This window comes from Carettochelys insculpta, chromosome 24 (assembly GCF_033958435.1).
Source record: "Carettochelys insculpta isolate YL-2023 chromosome 24, ASM3395843v1, whole genome shotgun sequence".
NCBI lineage: Eukaryota > Metazoa > Chordata > Testudines > Carettochelyidae > Carettochelys > Carettochelys insculpta.
Window position 1 is genome coordinate 9341262 of NC_134160.1, and position 21741 is coordinate 9363002.

The 21741-nt window shown below is 50.3% G+C and overlaps 1 protein-coding gene across 2 annotated transcripts in view; it reads left to right on the forward strand.

Moving 5' to 3' along the window:
* Positions 1–9755: 9755 nt before the first annotated feature.
* Positions 9756–21741, forward strand: part of EXTL1 (exostosin like glycosyltransferase 1) — a 52212-nt gene continuing 40226 nt past the window's right edge. The window contains exons 1-2 of one of the 2 annotated variants that reach the window (XM_074976529.1): positions 9756–10742; positions 11072–12390. In XM_074976529.1, coding sequence (XP_074832630.1) covers positions 11456–12390 — 935 coding nt within the window. In that variant the 5' untranslated portion in view covers positions 9756–10742; positions 11072–11455. Of the gene's footprint in view, positions 12391–21741 lie in introns of both variants that reach the window. The other variant, XM_074976530.1, reaches the window with a different exon arrangement.

Below are 21741 nucleotides of genomic sequence, written 5' to 3' on the forward strand. Positions count from 1 at the left end.
CAATTTGAGTAAAGCCCCCAGATAGCCTCAGCAGGCATCAATGAGTATAACGCCAATGAAGTCAATGGATAGATTTACACCCGACCCCCTAGGATCTATCCCTGTTTTAAATGACCCCTTTCGTGCATATATGCAATGACTTTATATTTTTGCTACAATGAAACATTTCCTGCAGGGAAAGACCATCCTGATGTCTCCACCTCTTTCTGATGACAGTTCTCCCCAGGCTCTTCGCTAATGAAATTTTTACAATAAGTAGTTATGATATCCTCAGAAAACCAACCACCCCCATCACAAGGCAAGCCTGAAGTTGGAAGTTCCAAGAAAAAAGGAAAAGAGGGCCCCCAAGAAACACCTGGTGTAGAGACCAGAAGGCAGACCCTAAACAGATGGGATACACCTATTCAGAACTGGAAAAGATCGCCAGGACAGGGCACGCTGGCAAATGGTCGTCAATTGCCTATGCTCCAAGATGTAGGAGTGGAAGAGGCTTACCACTACTACTAAGTAGTTGTGACCCATGTGTTATTTTTCTTGGCCAGGTTACAGAGTGCTCGCAGAGAGGACAGACAGTTTTGTGGATAAGGCACTAAACTAGGACTCAGGAGAACTGAGGTCAGTTCTTAATGCTACTTAAGAGCTAAGACACTGGCTGGAAGAGGGTGCTCTGGAGCTGGAAGAGCTAAGACCCAGATTGACCAAGAAAAGAGGAGACTAAGGGTGGGGGGTAGGGTAGAGGTCTTTAACTCAAGATGGGTTCAAAGCAAGTGAATAAGGAAAAGTTATTTACACTAACATAAGAACTAGGGGTCACCAAATGAAATTAAGAAGTATTTCTTCATGCAGCACACAGTCCCCCCATCTCAAGCATCTGACAAAGCGGGTCTTTGCCCACGAAAGCTTATGCTCCAAAATATCTGTTAGTCTATAAGGCGCCACAGGACTTCTTGTTGTCTTTGAAGATACAGACCAACCCTGCTACCTCTCTGATATAGTCACCCTGTGGAACTTCTTGCCAGATGAGGTTGTGGAGGGTGGTACCTGGGAGCTGACAGATTGGGCGCAGAGCACACCCCTGTTGCCCAGACCCCCTCGATGGTTCCTGCACCCCCTCCCATCCCAGACCCCCCCACAACTCCCTGCATGCTCCTGCACCCTTCCTCCCAGTATTTCCCCACTGGCAAGCACTGAGGCCAAGTGTTCAAACTCAGAGAACTTTGGCAGGGGTGGGAAGACTGACACAGTGAACTTCAGAAAACTGGCAATTAACAAACCAACTCTTACTACTGGGCAGGACACGCTCCGTCCACCCCTCTTCCACCCAGGTGTCTTAGCAATGGTTCAATCTCAGGATGCCTCTTACAGTTGTGCTGTCCCATCTTCCCTCCACTAGGTGGCCCAGGGCCCACTTACGGTTTAGTGGAATCAGAACTCCAAGCAGGTCTATCTCCAGTCTTGAAGGAAAAATTGCTTGGGCAGCTGTGTCCTACCCCCAGATGGAATAGTGACAGCTTGACTGAAAACAAGGGCTGCCACTGCCATCATGTTCATCTGGAAGACACCTTCCAAAACATTCCCTTGAGATCATCCCACCATTTACTACAGTCCCCAATACATACACTTATTACTTTCTATTGATCATTCTGCAGCCCAGCCCAGGCCAGGCCACTCTACCCTATTCTACCCTCACTACCTCATTTCTTTTCTTTTTTTCATATGCTTAGTCTTCTCGTGGCCCTAGTACCCAACCATGCTTGACCATAGTGTAGGTTAGGGTGATCATTTCCACATGCCCTATGTGGGCCATCCTCTTTTCTTTTCCTCCATGCCCCTTTCCATTCATGTTCTTTTCCTTCCCGACAACATTTAAATGTGTCCAAACTGAAATTTTATCAAAACATCACCATCCTGTCATAGAACAGACATGCAAATTAGCCCCAGCCCATTCACTAGTTTCTCCTGGCTGGTCAACAGCTCCCTCCCTTAGGAAGCTTCCATCCATCTGAAGTTCTCAGCTGTCCTTTGCTCTTCTTCCTATTCACCCACCAATACATGTGAAAAGCAACCTACTGCTTGGAATCTCTTTTGTACATAACGGAAAGATTATTTATTAAAAAGACATCTCTAGCATATTTTTTGGCAAAATACTCAGAGTAGAATAAAATTACCCAAGTACAAACTTGGCTTTGGATTACCTTTTAATACTTTATAGACATCAGACGCATTTCTAAAACACTGTTAATTAAAATCCTGATGGTGTCATGCTTCAGAGGCAATGATGTCAGTTCCTGTGCATCTTTAAAAGAGCTCAAACGTAGCAGGGATATCAGGGCGAGCCCTGGTTTCCGCAGAGCTAGGGGCTCTAGGACCTCACTGTGACGAGCCAGATGCTCAAGGGCTGCACTTAATTACTTAGGGGTTGATTTTCCAGGGGTTTAAGAGCTTGAGTCCCACTGACTTTCAGTGAGATTTGTGCTTCTAAACCCCTTAAATGCTTCTGAAAATCCTACCCTTAATCTGCACAAAAGGCAGCAGATTGGACCTGTATTAATTTGTAATCCAGATGTTGGCCTCCAAAGACTACAAAACCCAGCATGCAAAGCATCAGTTTAATTCAAGGGGCTAAGCCAAGATGTAGCATGGTATGATGGGACCTGTAGTGTCTGAGTGCTACCTCTGTATATTGAAGATACCGCCATAGGCGGCACTGTGGAATTCTGTGGCCTGCTCTGTGGCCCCTGAGAGGTGTAGACGTGGGCCAATCCATATTCCTTTTGAATGGCAAAGAGTCCATTGACTTCAAGGATCCAAGATTTGACCTCTGGGGAAAACGGTTTCCAGATTTGGGCAGCTGAAGTGGGTAACTCAGATCAATACATGGACAGACACCTGGGAACAGAGCTTGCCAGGGAAACTGATCATTAGCTAGAAGTGCTGTACAACCTGCATCTCTGATGATCCATTGAAAGGCATCCATTGGAGCACCCAAATGCGAAATGGCCCTCTGACTTAGAGTCCTACGGCTGGAAGCTGGACTCACCTTTCCTTAATGGCAGCAGAGAGCTGACCCCTGCTTTCCTGTTCTCTCCATCTCGTGGACAATTGCCTTGCTTTCCAGTCCATTGTTGCCAGTCTAGTAGTCCCTGTCCCACTTTGTCATTGCAATGAGCCCTGATGTCCATCAAGCCAGCTGTGCTCAGATTTACTCCCGTTTGAGTTGACGTCTTGCAGGTCTGCATGTGGTGCTGTATTCCAGTTTGTGTGTATGGCACGGAGGTGCCAGGGAGCAGAGATCTGTGAATTCATTGCAGGCAGGACAGACACTTTCTTCCGATGCACTTGTACTCAGCCTGGCACGACAGGGCCCCTGTTCTCACCCAGGATCAACTCTGTTGTAATACAGATAACAGAAAAAAACCCGTATTAGGCTAAATCAATTGTTTGCTTCATCATTTCTCCTTCTTGTGTGGTTTATCTGTTCCCTTATTCTCTAAAATGTGGGTTTATACTTGGTTGGACTAACAGTAATTAACATCCTTTGTTCCTTCCCTTGGAGGATCTCAAAGCTCTTGGCAAACATCAATTAAGGCTCCCAGCTCCACTGTGAGGGAGCCATTATTCCCCTTTAATAGATTGGGAAACTGAGTCATGTTGAGGCAAATTAATTTATCAAAGGTCACATGGATAATCATTGCCAGAGGCAGGAAGGACTCCCAGATACTTTTGATGCTGGGTTAGATTGCTAGGGAACATGAAACGTGCATTTCCAAGTTGTTAAATTTCCCTCAGTGCTTTTGTTAGAAGCTGAGGAAATCAGTGGGTTATCGAAACAGTCTTCTCTTCGTACCATTACAAATAAGGGCTGCTTCACATGGGCGGCATTGGTCAATGAATGCTGGGGTTTGATGTGTGTCAGGGGCTCATTCTTCCACTCACTGAAATCAACAGCAATTGCCTCATCAACTTCAGACAGAGCAGGAGCAGCCCCATGACGTGTGAAGTCCTGGCTCTGGAGAGCTGCAGCTTCCCAGGTGCTGAGCTCAGATCCAGCCACAATGCAGGGAGTGTTTGATTTTATTTTTTAAGGGTGAACTTCAAAGGAACAGTAAAGGGCATGAAGACACAAAAACGTTCCTATTTTGTGGTTTCTCTTAAAAGAGAATTTCATGCTAGTAAAAGATTCTGGCTTCAGACACCTGGGAGTCTGCAGTTCTCCCACGCCAGGCAGGTACAGCCTGAGCAGTGGCAGGGCAAGCTGCCCTCATGCCATGCTACCAAGGTACCTTCACTAGCTCCTGGAGAGAACTCCCCATCTCTGAGCAAGAGGGGAGTTCATTGTCCATGTGGCACCCCATCCTTGCCTGGGCAAGGTGGAAGGGGACCAAGTAATGCCAATTGCGAGGTGAACAACTTTCTATTAAGAGCCGGACTGAGATCTGCCACTTCTCACTCGTGGCATGGAACAGCTGGTTAAGTGTGTGGGTCTTGATGGCCCAGACTAGGAAAGCAAAGGTTCGGTAGCCCATTAACTAACAGTTTCCATAACCTGTGTTGTATTGAATTAGTGATGACAGAGACCTCTTGCCCCAGTTGCAACACAAGCCTTTGAACCCAGTCAGGTGGAGGCAGAAGTCACAGAAGATGTGGAACAATACTTCAATCTTCTTGGTATCCGCTTGTCTCCCTTACCAGGGAAAATCTCCACTCTGTCTGGCATGACCTTCGCAGCCGGCTCATAAAGGGACTTGCAAGGCAGTGAGGCTGGAGAAGAAAATGAGAATAAGGAGGATTAAGAAGGCCAGTAGGAACAAAGAGTGGGGATTAATGACATGGAAGCAGCGTGATGAGAGCCAGGAGCAGGGGGACAGGAATCAGCATCTAAATCAGAGCATCTGCAGCAAGAGAAGTGGGGGGAGCGAGGAATTCAGCTGGCAAAGACTTGATTGAATTGGACTAGGGAAGGGGCATGGGTAGGCACATGAAAAACACAGCATGGGCCATGAAATCTGGCCTTCTGTGTGCTCTTACGCTATGTTATGTGCATCTCGGGGGGGAGCAGCCTTTCTCAAACTGGGGGTTCTGACCAGTGTCCCCTGCAAGCTGAGCGCTTGGGCAGCCACCCAGGAGAGATTCAGGCACCACCCAGCTGACTGGCAGAGTGCCCACAGTGGGCACCATGTATTTCTCTTGGTGGTGCACATTAACTCATGCCTTGATGAACATAAAAAAATTTATTCCACCCCGGATGGAAAAAAATAGAGGGAACCCTGGTCCTGATCCAAAAGGGAGATGCAGGGGGATTGCAAGGTCATTTTACATGGGTCATGCTATTGCCAGCCTGACTTCTGCACCGCTGCCTTCAGAACTGATTGAACACAGAGTGGTGGGTGCTGACTGAGAGCCCAGCTTTGCAGGCAGCAGCACAGAAGGAAGGAAGGGCAGCATTACCATACCATGCCTTCCTTACCTCTGCGCTCCTGCTGGTAGTGGCTCTGCCTTCATAGCTGGACTCTGGCCAGTTGCTGCTGCTCTCCAGCCACCCAGCTCTGAAGGCAGCAGGGCCGCCAGCAGCAGCACAGAAGTAAGTGTAGCATTGCTAAAACCCCTCTTCACACCACCCTTTTGACTCCCTCAACTGCTTTTCTGGGTCAGGCCCCTTCCAATTACAATGCTGTGGAGTTTCACATTAACGTAGGTGAAATCAAGATATTTACCATTTTGAAAATCCTATGGCAGTGAAATTGACCAATATGGACCATGAGTTCGGCAGAGTCCTGGCATGGGAGTATCCCAGATTAAAAGGATAAGGAGGAAGGGAGAACAGGAGAGGGAGGGTGCAGTGAATGAAGGGCAGGTATCTGGAGCGAGGAGCCAGGAGATTTAGTGACACTCAGGTTGCAGAGACACTACCCAGTCTTTCCAAAGCACCGAGCTTTTGAAAGCTCATTGAAGTCAGTGGGAGCTGCAGGTGCTCAGCACTCGGAAAACCTGACCACCCTCATTTAGTATATTGGTGTTTGGGATGCCTCCATCATTCTTTCCCTCACCCTTTACTAACAGGGAAGGGGCCAAATTCTGCCCCTCACAATAACCCCACTGAGGTCACAGAGCCAGCAGAATCTGCATCTGGGCAACAAACACCCCAAAGACTAGCCCAGTGCCTCCTTCTGTCCTGAAAGTGCTAGGAAGACAGCCTAGAGCAGTGGTTGTCAGCTGATGTGCCATGGCACACTGGTGTGCCAGGAGAACTGTCCAAGTATGCCATGAAATTTCGTCAATTTCCCCTCCTTGTGTGTGTGGGGGAAATAGATGAATCTTGTGCCCGTTGAGGTTCAAGTAGCAAGGCTGCTTGAGTCCCAACTGGCCTGGGGTTAGTCAATTCCTCCCCACCGTACCTCCTGTGTGGGTCTTTGCAGAACCAATGTGAGGGGAAATTCTGATCCCTCAGGAGTCTGTTGATGCCAGGAGGCAGCTGAAATGGAAAAGGAGGAGGGCAGGAGGACAGGCACCTATTGGATCTGGGGTGCAATTTACATGCTATGTCCTGGCTCCAACAGGCTGGCAGGAAGGGGAGCTTGCTCTCTGCACCTGCCTCTCCCTGTGTGAGTAATTGACCATTTCAGTGGTTACTCCATTACTGAACAACCCATTTGATCCTTGTTTAGCACTCTGCATGCACTGCTATGCTGCAAACCTCTCTAAGACCGTAACCAGACTAAGTGTAAGTAAATGTGATGTTTGTGAGCAATTGATTCTGCTGAGAAAAGCGGGTGTGCCATGGAACTGTCCGTCTCATTGAAGTGTGCCGTGTTACTGAAAAGGTTGGGAACCTCTGGCTTAGAGCCTACAACCTGCACAGACCAGGGTGGGTTGAATTCTAAAAACTTAGGAAACTTTGCTGAGATGCTGGAAGGAGGGAGAGACAGAACAAAGGACAGGAGGGCATGGAAGACGGTGATTGTCAGGTCTGAGGAAAGAGATGGGAGGGGACTTCTCAGAATCTTGTTCTTTATCTATCGACTGTGTATTAATTACATTGATTAGGTAAGATTAAGACTTGGTTGGTTCTTGTCCCAAAATCTGGCCTGGCACTAGGAGAATTATCAGTTAGTTGAGGAACCTTGCTGTGCACAGTTGCCAGTCTTGCACGTAGGAGAAACCTCTTGAATTGGCAATTGTTTTATTAACGCAGTGGTGTCCACTAGGAATTCAAACCTCGCCATAATTGCGGTTCTCGTTTTTCAACATTTGGCACATTCCCCCCACCTCGCTCTAAATAAATGCCCTCCCCGTCCTCAAAGCCAGGCCCCCTCCCCAGCCCCCCATTCTAATTCAATGCTGGTGAGTCACCAGAGCTGCTGCGGCCACTATCTGCTTCTCCTACCAAGCGGTGGGGCACGTGCGTGGAGTGGGCAGACAGCGCTCCTTGCATGTGGCTCTCAGGAGGAGCTTGAGAGCTGTGTTTGCCACAAATGGACGTCCTGTCTGCCACATGTGGCAAGTGGCGAATGTATTGGACACCCCTGTATTAACCCATTTAGTAGAGTCTCTGCCCCAGCAAGGCTGAGAGAAATCATACAGCGTGTGCGTCTGAGCATTCACAGCCTCCCATCACCTTTTGCAAAAGGATCTCAAAGCTCAGTCATCCTGATCCCCAATACTGTATTGTCATCACCGACACCAGCCTCTCCTGAAAGTTACATCTCCCAAGGCTGGGACACAACTTTCAGAACATGCAGCCCTGTTGCTGATCTGCAAGCACTGTCAGTAGGGAGCCCAGCCCCTTCTGCCTTCATTGTAGTGCCGCTCCCTGCAAAGAATGGGGTGCTCTGCTTTCTCCCGCAAGCAACTAGGCCTTTTAACTCAAGCTTATCAAACGATGGGTCAATTAGTTACTATGACGCACACGTGGTCAGGCGTCCGCTCAGATTCCTAACACATAAACAAGCACCTTGTGGTTGCCCCCCAGAAATTTATTTATTACATTACAGCATCCTATCGTGTGATGTTTTATTGAGCCTTACGGCTTTTTAGCTAAGGCCTTGTAAGCTCATAACATTATTGTCTTAACTTACACTCAGGCTTTCCCTTGTAAATAATGCTACCTGTAGGCTATACCCTTAAGGCAGTTTACTAATTAATTCTCACAACAGCCCTGTGAGGCTGGCAGCTACTGCAGGTTATGAAATAGAGAAGGATGGTATCGACGAGGAAACTGAGGTTAAGGTGTGTTAAAGGTTAAAGTCTCACTGGCGGACTTTGGAAAATAGCTCCTGATGGTCACTAGCTGACTCTAGGTACCAGATGCTGCTCCTTCCCATATGAGTGGTGCTCCCAGAAAGCAGACAAAGTGCAGCTACCTGAACTTCAGGAAAACCAGGAGAAACACCCCTGGGAGAACTCATCAAATTACTTGCTAGTCTGGAAGGAGAACCCCCAGCTGGACTAAATCAGAATAGCTCCCTCTGGCCCAGCAGGATTTTGAGGTCATCCACCTGAAAGAAAGAAATGTTATGAGCTGCTCAATGGGGGAATTCCATGCATTAAATGGAGTCTCAGGCTTTCATCTTTTCCCAAACTGGGGCCAATCTGGATCAGCTCCCTAGAGGTCAATGATACCACTTGGGTCAGAGAGGAGGCTCACGTGCACTTGATTCAATGGAGTTCGCCAGGCCCAGTGCTTTCAGAGCTCTTGCTTGTCTAAATGGCCATTTTCCAGAAAGTTTGAGAGCTGATTCTTTCTCCTTCCTGCTGTGCCCAGAACTTTGTAATCAGTGTCAGTCTTCAGAAAGGGAGGCTGAATGGCTGGCACAGCGGTTGGCTCATGGGAGCACAAAGCAATTGCTGATAAGTCTACAGGTGTGTGTCTGTACGGCGCAGGCAATGGAGACAGGGAAAAGGGGTTGGATTTCCTGGCATTCCCTCTTCCTGACAGACATCGTTTGGGGACTGCCCTGCTTCTCCCAAAACTTCATCTCTGCGCTGAATACTCTGAAAGCCACATAGGATATTTTCTCTCTTCCTCCCTAGAATGCACTGCTAAGAAGATTCAGCAACATGTGGGAATTTTTCCTGCTCATCCTAGTCTGGGAATAATAAATCACTGCCAGGACTCTTCCATAGCAGGGCATGGGGAAAATCTCCCTGGCTTCCCTCTTGCAAGCAAATCACAGTTAACCTAAGAAGGGGTGCGTGTGAGTGTGTGTGTGTGAATGCATCACTTAAGGGGTGCAGGTGGGGAATGAATCACCTGGATTTTCCATATCTATGAATCACTGTAGAGTGTGTGGGGTGATGGTGGGAAGGCAATTTCTAGGCTCTTTTCTGAGCTCTTACCAATACCTTTGTCAGGCTCAGGCTTTCCTCCCCGGCTCCTGCACGAGGGGGCAGCTGGACCGCAAATGGGATGGGATGAGACAGGAGCAGAGATTGGAAGATGACGACAATAATAAGATAAATAAAAATGATCATGATGCTGCTGCTGCTTTAGGATTATTCCTCTATGGGTTCCACACCTAGGCTCGCAGAGCCCCTGCTTGAGTTCGAGTAGGCGCCTAACAGCCAATCCGAGCACACCCCCAGTACCTAGAAATGCCCCGCCCCTCCTCTTTTGGGGCACGGCGAGGAAGGGGTTAAGTACAGGCCCCGCCTTCGGAAGGTCTGGGGAACGAATGAGAGCCGAGATGGGCGGGGCCGGGGTGGAATGTTGTGAAAGTGGCGTTAGAACGCCGTGTAACAGCTGCTGCTTGGCAGCCTGCGGGTGAGACGGAGAACTGAAGTAGAGAAACAGATGAACAGACCAAGACCGATAGCTGGAAATAACCATAGAGGGATCAGCAAGAAATGGAAATCAAAATGAATAAATAGAGGTGTAAAGACAGACAGAGATCAAAATAGGCAGAAATACTGAGAGACGAAAGAAGCTCAAGCCAGATACATACCCGGGAATAGAGAGCTACCAGTGATCAGGGTAAGTAATCAGCATGAGAAAAATAGAGGGGTGGTGAGAAAAAGATATAAATGTAGTTCAACAGAGCGACAGAAGAAGAGATGAGTGGAGAGCAAACAAAGAATCACGGATTAATGAGGGTAGGCATGGAAATAGAAAATAGGCGTGCAGAGAGAAAGGTGACTTTGTACAGTAACTAGGACACACTCTGTAAATATGTACACACTATACATGCAGAAGGTAGAGAGAGCTAATTACGTAAGGTGAAACGAGAGAGTGTAGTAAACCCAGTGAAGTGGCAGATAAAAAAAAAAACAACAACCCATACTTATACAGAAATAACTCTCCACTCAGAGAGAAAGGGATAACCAAAGGGGAGAAAGAGAAAGAACAGGCAGAAAAAGACAAGATCTTAGTCTAGAAGACCCGCAGAGACTCTCTAATGAGACTGAAGATGTGAGCATAACTCTGATCAACTACAACAAGAAGTCCTGTGGCACCTTATAGATGTTAGCCACAGGACTTCTTGTTCCTTTTGGAGATACAGACTAACTCGGCTACCTCTTGGATTCTGATCAATTAGTGACCCAGGGCTGGTTTGATCATCTGCAGAAAGGGTCTGCAGACGCACAGCCCTGCGATCTCAAACTGGAATAGCTCCCCAAGCCCAGCAAGAAGCGAGAAGTCAAAGCTCCACAGCCTGAACAAGTGAAGGGAAGCAGATTGGAGCCCGCTTTCCTGAAGCTCTTCAATGGCAGAGGAAGTGGTGATCTCTGTCTTTGGACCACTGAAGGTAACGGGGAGACTGAGATTGAAAGCTGGCAGACGTGGAAAGGAAAAGATTTCCAAATGAGAGCTTTAGAGTGAGCCACTCAGAGACATTTATCTGCTGTGTGCAGGAAAGTGTAAAGTTCTGAGTCTGAAGGGGCGGGGGGGAAATCCTACCCGTGAACTAACCCAGCAAAGTGGGAGAGCTGATTAAAATGACACAGAATTTTAACACAAGAGAAAGGAGTGGTGTAACCTTTCTCTCCAGGGGTTTAAGAGCCAGGCCAAGCAGTGGTAGAAAAATGATTGTTGCTTATAACACAGTTTCATGCTGAAATCAATATTGCATCGTAGAACACAGAGCCGGACAGCCAGTTTGGAAATCCTGCACAGCGCAACGGGTATAGAAGCGAACGGTGCTGGGGAAGGTTTGCTATGAAAGCTCCATGGGAGGTGAACAAATGTTGAATAAAAAAAGCAAGAAGAGTCCACTTCAATGTGTGCGGGGCTGGAAAAGCTGGAAGAGCCAACAGGATTAATACTACGTGCTGAAGTACAGAAAGAGACCGGGTACGAAACACACATTCAAGTGCTCCCGCTCCAGTTTGGAAGCTGGCGTTGGTTAGTGGACTTTGGACTGTGATGCTCCATTCTGAGCCCACCGGAATGGTTTTCCTTTCTGCACGTCCTTGCTGTACCTCCTGTTTCAAATGAGGAGTCACATTTCCAGATGAACATATGCAGACCAGGAAAAAATACATCTTCCTAACTTTCTTTGCCTCCTGGCTTCTGCTTTTCTTCTTTGGAGGAGACCAAATAAGACGCCTTGCCTTCCTCTCCAGAAAGAAAGCCGCAGTGCTGAAGGACTGGCCCCGCTGGACGGACAGGTCCCTCCTCAAGAGCTTTGCACATCCTGAAGAACTTCAGAGTGATGGGGGCTACCACAAACAATCCCCCAGAGCCAGAAGGGAGTCGAGAACAAACATCTATAAGCACAGCAGGTGCCGCATGGAAACTTGCTTTGACTTTTCCAGGTGTGAGAAATATGGTTTCAAGGTCTTTGTCTACCCTGTGGAGAGAGAGGACACAGTGTCGGAAAGTTACTTCAAAATAATCACATCCATTGAGGAATCCCGATACTACACCTCCAACCCAGAAGAAGCCTGCCTCTTTATCCTAAATATTGATACACTGGATAGGGATCATCTCTCCTTCCAATATGTCCACAACATCAACGATAAAATCCAGAGTTTCCCTCTGTGGAACGATGGTCGAAACCATCTGATATTTAATCTGTACTCAGGCACCTGGCCAAATTACACTGAGGACCTAGGCTTTGACATTGGACAGGCCATCCTGGCCAAGGCAAGCTTTTATGTTGAGAACTTCAGGCCTGGCTTTGATATCTCCATCCCTTTGTTTTCGAAGGAGCATCCTCAGAAGGGAGGTGAGAGGGGCTGGCTGTACCACAACTCCGTGCCTCCTAAGAAAAAATATCTGTTAGCCTTTAAAGGGAAAAGATACCTGACGGGCATTGGCTCTGACACCAGGAATGCTTTACATCACATCCATAACGGCAAGGATATCATCTCTCTGACTACCTGCAAACATGGCAAAGACTGGGAGAAACACAAGGACACACGCTGTGACAAGGATAACTCGGACTACGAAAAGTAAGTCATCGCTGATGTGCAGCTGTACTCTGATCCAGTGATTTATAGCTGACTTTCCTAGGGGATGCAGGGAGAGAAGTTTCACAGGAGCTGAGGGCTGGACCAAGGTGAATGAGCTCCGAAATGTAGCTAGGCAATGCAAAGAGAGAGGAAGAAAGGAGGAAAATATGTATCTCCTGGCCAAAAATCATATCCTCCACTGGTGTGAATTCTGATTTGCACCAGCTGAAGATCAGGCCTTGACCATTTACAGACATGTAACAGATGGAGGGGGGTGTGTGTGGGGGGGAGGTGCAATTTCCTTAGTAATGTCCCCACCTTCCCAACTCTCAGTATAAATCACGGCTTCATTTCCCTGATGGGACGTGAAAGTCTGCCTGTGCCGGGCTTGCCTGTTCTGTATAAAAGTTCACATAATCTAGTACAAGCTGTGCTTGTCGGTGATCAGCGGGCCTGCCCCTAATACGATTTGCTTTTTTCTAGAATTCCAGCTGGGTCGAACGATACGTTCTCCCCACACCCGTCCTACCCCCATCCTAAATATTTGTATCGGAGAGGAGCCCTAACACCACCCTCAGAGCTCAATGCCTCCTAACTTGGAGGCATTTGAAATTTGGATTCAGACTTTTGGACCTTGGCCTGTATTGGTGCTGTAGTTGGTGGGGAGGCAGTTTTAGGAGAACTTCTTAGTTTGGGAAGGAGACGGATTACAGCTGAGCTGTTGCAATGCGGTGTTTTGTGGAGTCTTTACTCAATAAGGACACGTCTACACTCGAGCTGGAGGTATAATTACCAGCTCCAGGAGCTTTAATTGACCTAGCAGCTAAATACAGGAGGACAGCTGCAGTGGTGCAGGCAGCAGGATGGGTAGCTGCCCCAAATACAGTCCTGCTTGAGATCCTAGGCTTACTCGGGAGTCAGGTGGCTAAGCCAGTCCTGCCACCTACACGGCTGTGGCTTCTCTTAGCCCACTAGCTGGATCAAAGTGAGTAGCCATCTGGCTACCCAAGCTGGAAATTCCACCTTCTGCTTGAGTGTAGCCCTGCATCTACACTGCCAAGCCCCCTAGCACCAAGCGGGGTCCGAGCCCGGATCTACAGATGTAGGCTCACGCGATGGCACCGAAAATAGCAGCGTGGACATCCCCCTTCGAGCTGGAGCTGTGGCTGTAAAACCCAGCGCGGGAGCAGGTCGCAGAGCCTGCCTCTAGCCCAAAGGGAAACATCTATGCCACAGAAGCCGTAGCGCAGGGGCTCTCAACCTTTAACTTTCTGTAACCCTCCCCACCCCCCTGCTCTGAAAACGTCCCTGGCCAAACTGGGCCACCACAACTAGATTTCTGCATGTAAAAGCTAGGGCCGGCATTTGTGGGGGGGTAAGGGAGCAAGCAGGGGAGGGGTCCCAGGTCAGAGGGCCCCCCGAGGAGCCTAAGTTGCTCAGGCTTTGGCTTAGTCCTGAGTGGAAGGGCTCAGGGCCCTGGACTTCACCCCTATGCAAAGCAGCTTCAGCATTTTGGCCTGGGTCCAGCGAGTCTAATACTGGCCTTGCTTGGTGGTGCCCCAGCTGCCGCCTGCTCGGGGCCCTCGAAGCACCCCTGAGTGAGACCCACGGCAGTAGCGCAAGCACATGCCTGTAGCCCTGGGCGCCAAGACTCACGGTCCTGTCTGGGGGGGTTCTGCGGTGCAGACGCCGCAGTAGGGGCTGATCCTGAAAGGTGCTGAATTTCAACAGTGCTTTCCAGGGGATCCAATGTGCAGCCAGATCCAGGCAGTAAGGACTTCATCCTGCCAGCTGCTGGGTGCCTGCCCAGAGGTGCTGAAGAGCTACAGCCCCATAGACTTTGCTCTGTGCTGAAAGCACTTGGCACCTCTCCAGAGCCACACAGCCCTGATTTTCCAGCAGGGCTGCACGCGGCATCAGGCACAGGCCAGTGTTAGTGGATGTCCTCGGTACTTCAAATTATTATGGACCAAAGGTTTCCAGCAGCAGGAACATTCAGGGGAGGCGAGACTGGCCTGGGCTGAGAAGTTTGGCAGGCGTCCAGGGCATTGCTCTCCACAGCAGTTCCACCAAGGCTCCGTCATGCTGCCTGCCGGGGAGTGGGTTTGTCCCAGCTGTGCCTTGCTGTTCTCAGCACCCGCTCAGTTAGTGGGGAAAAGAGGGCACATGTGGCCTACAAGGGATCGAACCACCCCAGCTTCAGGGGTGGGGTGTTAGGCCAACTCCTGCCACGCGCAGGTAAATCTAGAGTCGCTCCAGACTTTCTTGCCCTCCCTCCAAAGCAGCAGGTGCTGGGCCCAGTTGGAGACAGGATTTGGAATGAGGCGGCTCCCAGATCTGCTCCCATCTGGCAATTCCCGCATCTTCCTAGGAGCCATTATTGATGATGGTTGTCAACAATGAGTCACTTTCTGGGTGGCCAGTGTCTTATCGCCCATGCGTTTCGGTTCAAGCCCTTGCTATCAGTTAGCAAGACGTGACTCAGCCGAGGGGATCATGAGACAGGCTGGCGGAGAAGGGCTGTTTTATCCTCTTTGTTTCATACTCTCGAAACCAAGAAGCTGTCCTGTAGCACTTCAAAGACTAACAAAATAATTCAACCTGCTTATCCACTCACCAAGGGTCCCAGTGAGTGACAGACTTCAGCTAGAAGCCTCTGGTCTTAAATGCAAGAGATAAATTCCACCCCGGGGGTTTGGAGGGAATTCGTACTCCCCAGGGAGCCACAGAAGTAGGTAACAGGCTCCTAGCACTGGCTGAACACTGCAGCGCTGCGGATCAAAGTTTGCCATGGATAACAGGGCATGCCTGCCCCAGCCATGAGCAGCTCCAGATCAGGTTGGGGTGTTGGAAAGGATGGGCCTTTCCCAGGGGTGAGTAATGCTAAGCTAGACCTGGCTGGGCAGCTGAAATGCACAGGGCTCACCTCATGCCCCATTGGTTCTCTGGGTCCTCTGGATCCTACAGATGTGGTCCCCTTGTGTCCAGGGACTTTCTCCGTCTGTCCCCACCTCATGCTACCCACAGCATCGCTCAGTAGCATCCCTGCAGCGGTCCCCTTGCCAGTCTCTCTCTTCCTCTCTCTGGCCTCCACACACATTGAAGAAGTAGCTGAGTTCAGAACAGTGATTCTGCAGCACCATCTTTCGCCTCTAGATCGTCGCTCAGTAGCCCATGACTATCCGATGGCCGGGGAGCTTTCCAACTGGTGCAGTCACAGCTCTCCCATCAGGTCTGAATAGATCCTGCTCTCTCATGTTCTTATCTTCATACTACCCTGGGAGGCAGGGCAGTGCTGTATCCCCATTATACAGATGGGAAAGTGAGGTGCAGAGGGAGGGAGTGACTTGGCCAAGGTCACTCAGGGAGTCTGTGGCAGAGCTGGAAATTACCCCCTGGTCATGTGAATCCGAGGCTGGCACATTAATCACTGCCAAGCTGTCCCTCATGGCCTAGTCTCCACATCAGCACCCTCTTTGTTGGCCATCTCAGAAGGTGCCATGGCTGGCGCGGGGCTCCAGCCACTCAGCCTCCCTCCCTGACTGAAAGGTGGCCTTGTCCAAATCAGGGTGAAGACAGCTGGCCCCTGCTAGTGCTTTTGCTGTTTTGTGGGTGGGTAGAAGGCGGCATTCACAAAGCTCGGCACTGGCCCGGGTATAGAGGATGGCGCTCCCTGGAGCTCGCCAAGGCTTTCTGTCCTTGCAACAGATTCCCTGCGGCAGCTCCATAATAGCTTCCTAAAATCTCCCTCTCGCAGGGAGGTCAGCTCAACAGGAAAGGCCTCTCAGGACAGCAGCATTACAGCCTGCTAGAATTAGGAGGTAGCGGGAGGTTAATATGTGGCTTGCGTGTGTCATCAGATAGAGATTATCTGGGGCTGCAGGGAGCCTGAGAAGTCAGGGAGGTGATGATCAGAATCCGAGGGCCCCTGGCCAGCCCCACAGGGTGCAGAGGCTGAAGCATTTCCTCTGTGAAAGGATCTGCCTTAACCTTCCCCATGCCCAGGGGCAATTCCCTGCGTGGCCGCAAGGGCAGCGGTGAATGGTCAGTTAGCTGGAAAGCAGGCAGAAGGCCAACATCTTGGGTCTCCTGTGTACTGGGGACCCAGTGAGATGAGATCCTGGATGGGTCAGACCAGCCCCTGCCCAGGGCTGCATCAGATGTGGCCAGCCACACTGGCAGCGAGAGCTGCTGCATCAGGTCCCTGCAGCAGTGCGCCCTGGTTAGGCTGCGAGGTCCTGCTGTTTCCCAGGGCTGCACAGGGTGGGAAGGAAAGAGACTCCCCAGGAAAGCAGCCCTGGCTGGTGTGGTGGCGAGGGGCAGAGGACCCGGTGCGGTAGCTTAGGGCAGCCCTGATCAGGGGCCTTGTGTGGGAGACTAGAAGGGAAAGAGCCCCAGGAAAAGAGCCCATTGCAAAGGAGTAAAGGCTGACCAAGGCCCTGAGAGTGCAAGGGAAAAACAAGAAGTCATCAAGAAGGGGGGCCCAAAGGACAGGAGTGCTGAGACCAGATACAAGGCTGCCTCTCCCCATTGCTGCCCCTGCCATGTTCTCGCAGCAGGAGCCTGGGCAAGTCACTGACCGGCTCTCTGCCTCACTTTTCCCCTCTGTAAAATGGAAGCAGTATCACTCTCTGAGGGGGCATGCATGGGAGCCTTGCGGCAGCTTGGCCGTGGCCAGGATTCAGCCTGGGGTTCAGAAATGACTGGCTCATCCTCCCATGCAGCCAGGCATGGGAGCAGCACAGACCCACCACCAACTCCCTGAGGAGAGGCAGAAGGCGGGACTGCATTTGCCCCCTTCAGTTGCTCACAAGAGCCTCCCTGCACGCAGTGGAATCGCACCAATGCATGTGAGCTCAGCATCAGGCGCAGGGTGCGTGTGTGAGGGGACTGGGAGAATCATGACAGCTCACCCCCAGAGGTTCATTCCCTGAGCTGTCTTCCAGAGGCCTGTGGGCTCGGATGAGCATATTCTCAGCTGGCTGCTCCCTCCAGCCGCTTGTGCCGCCACGGTGACGCGCTACTTTCAGCGCATGCCATCCGAGCTAGCGAGGGGATCTCTCCTTGCGGTGGGAATCAGACCCGCACCTCCAAGTGCGGCCCTTACCGAAGATCCTGAGTCACAGCAGGTTCAGGCGCACCCCCTCTCCGCGTGGCAGCTATTTCAAGTTCCCTCAGCTGCCCAGGAATTTCCAAAAGAGACCAAGTTCAGTCCTCGTGCTTGAGACGGACATACTCTGCCTCATGCATAATTAAACCCCCTTGCCCGGAAGCGTGACATGCGCCTCTGGCTGGGTAATTGCTCTCCCGAGAATTAAAAGAAGTGGTGTATTAGTTTAACCCCACGGCCACCTGCTGGATGTTGCCAGCCGCTCCTCATTTCTCTGCCCTCACAACGGGACAGCGGGCCAGGAATTACAATGCCAGCCCGGCAGAGGGGCCTCGGTACAAGACGGTGAGCCTGCGTTTGAACAGCAATTAATGTGCGTTGATTTGGGGAGATGCTTCTCGGAGCACAAAACCAGCAGGGCCGAAAACCACTGCAGGCCCTGGGGCCAGGTGGGAAGACGGCCCAGCTCTGTCCCCGTGCAGGCAGCTCTCGGCACCACCCAGACTGGGGCACTGGGCCCTCCTTCCACACCCTCACAGCACTGTCCTGTCTGTCCTGGCACTTCCAAAGGCCTTGGAGTTCCAGCTGCTTAAGTAACAGAGGCAGTGGCCAGAACTCTGGGCCTCTTTGAAATGCCAGGCCCCAGAGCAACTCCCCCCTTTACCCCACCCCCCGTCAGTGGGCCTGCATGAAACCAAAGGTTTGCACGGAGACCCCAGGAAGCTGTTTGCTGGGGCAGCGGCTAAAGGGCACTGGCATGGCTGTTTGGAGTTGGGTGCTGAGTCCAGGAAGGTACCAGATCCTGGGGGCCCAGGGTTCTGTTCCTACCACAGTGAGCGAGTCCCACAGGCACTCATTTCCTCACTCGAGGCCCAGATTCTCCAAGGTATTTAGGTGCCTGACGCCCACTGATTTCAGGGCACAAGTAAGGATCAGAGCCCGGTGCCAAAAGTTAGTCCGAATTTAGGCACCTGTTTAAGGCCTGATTTAATTGTAGAATCCTAGGGCTGGAAGGGACCTCAGGAGGTCATCTAGTCCAGCCCCCTGCCCAAAGCAGGGTCAACCCCAACTAAATCATCCCAGCCAGGACCTTTCCAAGCTGGGATTTAAAAACCTCTAGGGATGGAGAATCCACCACCTCTCTAGGCAACGCATTCCAGTGCTTCACCACCCTCCTGGGGAAGTAGTTTTTCCTAATATCCAACTTACCCCTGTCCCTCTGTAACTTTAGACCATTGCTCCTTGTTCTGCCAGCTGTCACCACTGAGATCAGGTTCTCTCCATCCTCTTTAGCGCTCCCCTTCAGGAAGATGAAGGCTGCTATTAAATCACCCCCTCAGTCTTCTCTTCTGCAAACTAAATAAGCCCAAATCCCTCAACTGCTCCTCGTAGGCCATGTGCTCCAGCCCTTTAATCATGTTTGTTGCCCTCCGCTGAACCTGCTCCAGCACATCCACATCCGTTCTATACTGGGGGGGGCCCAAAACTGGGCACAGTATTCCAGATGTGGCCTCACCAGTGCTGAATAGAGGGGAACAACCACCTCTCTAGATCTGCTCGAAATACTCCTTCTAGTGCACCCTAATATGCTGTTAGCCTTCTTGGCTACAAGGGCACACTGTTTACTCATATCCAGCCTTTCATCTACCATAACCCCTAGGTCACTCTCCCCTGTACTGCGGCTTAGCCAGTTGGTTCCCAGCCTATAACAATGCTTTCCCCAAGCACAAAGCCCCCCCAGCCCCAGGTGATTTCAGGGGAGCTGTCAGGCACCCTGCCCTTTTGGGAAAAATCAGAACACTTATTCATGTGCTGAAATGTGGACTTAAAAACCTGGCTTTAGGCATCAGCTTTCACAAAACTTTGACCCAGGACTCCCAGGTGCTGTTCACAACTGTGCTTCTCTTAGGCCAAACTTGGCAAATTAGGCTGCCTGACCTCATACATAGGCCCGATTCTCAGGGGTGCTGAGGTGAAAGGCATTGCAGAACTGCTAGGCTTAGTACAGGAAGGGGAAAAGCACCATCCAGACAAGACCAAGGTCAGATCTTCACCGGAGGGAGCTTTGGAAGGTGAAACGCCTTCCCCTCCCATACTCAGGTAACCCACTAAACTGGTTTGCCAACACAAGAAGGTTAACGTTGAATCGAGGAGGGTATTAGACTCACGATATGTGGGGACTGCATCGCCGCAGACCAGTGCAGGAGAGGGAGCTGAACTGTTCAGTCCGTAGCAGGATTAAGGAGACAAAGGGTTCTGAGAATAGACAGAAGACAAAAAGCTTTGATGCGTTTCCTATAATAATGGGAGCCCTTCCTCTGCTGCACACTTTAAAGAACAGTACCCTTCTTCCCCAGTCCTCCCCAGCGGTAGGCTAGATTCGGATCTCAGCGATACTGGTGTAAATCCAGAATAAATCATAGGCTCAAGGGTCAGCTAGTCTAACCTCTGTGCACCCACATCAGTTCGCACATTGCCACTGAAGGCAGCTGCCCAGCATGATACAGCCACATTGTCTGATAGGAAGAAAATGGGGAAATTTTGTCTAAGAAGGCTGAGGCCAGCTCCGTGTTCATATGAAAAGTGCCCTGAGATCTTTAAAGTCCAGGCAGAGCAAACAGGACCTTAGTTTGTAAAGGTTTCTCCTGAAAAATCTGCACCTGGTAAACTGCCTGGAACCGAATACATCTCCCCTGGAAGGAAGAAGGGCTGAGCTGAGGACTTGTGTGTGTCGGGGCGTGGCATTGTTCAATGGGGTTATCCGACAGCCATCCCAGGGCTCAGCTGAGCTCTGGATGCGAGCCTACACTCCACACTGGGCCGGACTGCAGGTGATTTCAGCTGCCGCAGCAGATCCTGTGCAAATTGTGAGTGGCTATGAGATCACCTGCCAATGAAATGCAATGGGTGGAAAAGAAAGTGAAATCATCACATTTGGGCCTGTGCCAAATGGAGGTTTGCCCTCTGATTTGCAAGCCTGGCGAGGCCTTACTATGGCAGCACCGCTCTGGACCTCCCGGGTGTGACAGTTTAGGGCCCAATCCTGAGCATCCTTCACCCACTTCAGCAGGCACTGAGTGTGGGGTCGGGGGGAGGCTTAGCATCCTTTAGGAGCAGCTCCACACTTGGCTGATCAAGCCCAGATGAACAGAGCCTTTCAAAAACCAAAAGCCTGGGCAAAACAGAGCACGTAAAGAAAGCCAGACATCTCGCAGCCTCCTGAACTAAACACGCAACACAGGAGAGGGGCCTGGGAGGGATGATTGATGGAGCTTTATTTCAATCACAGCTGTATCTAGATAATCCCGCTCGAGCCTTTATTATCCTCCCTGAAAGCCGGTGATGACACAAACGTGTTCACATGTTGCTGATGTCTCGGCAGGACAATATTGGACCCACAGGCTTAAGTTTTTCTGCTAATCATAATTTGCATTGATGTGGCAGTGCTTTAATCCTGAAAGCTCTCCTGGCACTTGGCCAACTCTCTGGGCATGGCTTTGCAAAATCATTGTGTCAGTTGATTAGCCCAGGCAGAATTTCTAATTGCTAATTGACTGGCACAATGATTTTGCAAGGTTGGTCCAGAGGATGATGAAAACATTACAGGCCTGATTTCTTTTCCACCGAAGCCCCTTTTCACCACTCTGAGAGTGTGTCTACACTAGGAACTAACATCAAAGTTAACTTCAAAGTTAGGCACTACATCAAAGTAGCCAGCAGAGAGTCTACACGCATTTTCCCTTACTTCAAAGTTAACTTCGAAGTAGGGAGCCCAGCTTCGAAGTCCTTACTCCATTCCTGGGAATGGAGTAGCACCCTACTTCAAAGTTTAACTTGGAAGTACGGTGGGGGTAGTTGCTGACTTCAAAGTTATTTTGGTAGTGTAGACACAGCCTGACAGTGGAGATCATTGTAACTTACACCCACTGGAAAGAAAAATCAGGTTCTTGTAAACACGGATCTCAGAGAACTTCTCTAGAATTACTTTACTCATCTCTTTAAAATCTATTCTTGTCGTGCAGCTAATGGGTATATATCAGGTGGTCAGCAACCCCCGGCACAGATGCCAAGAGCTCAGCCCCGCCCCTCCTCTTTTATGCAGCCGGGAGCTTGCTCAAAGCCAGGCTGCCTGTGTATTAACAAAAGATCAGCTAATGCTCCCAACCATCACCTGAATGGCAAAGCTCTGCTTTGTCATTTATTTATTAATGAAGCTGCTGTAAGTAGGACTATTAGTGACT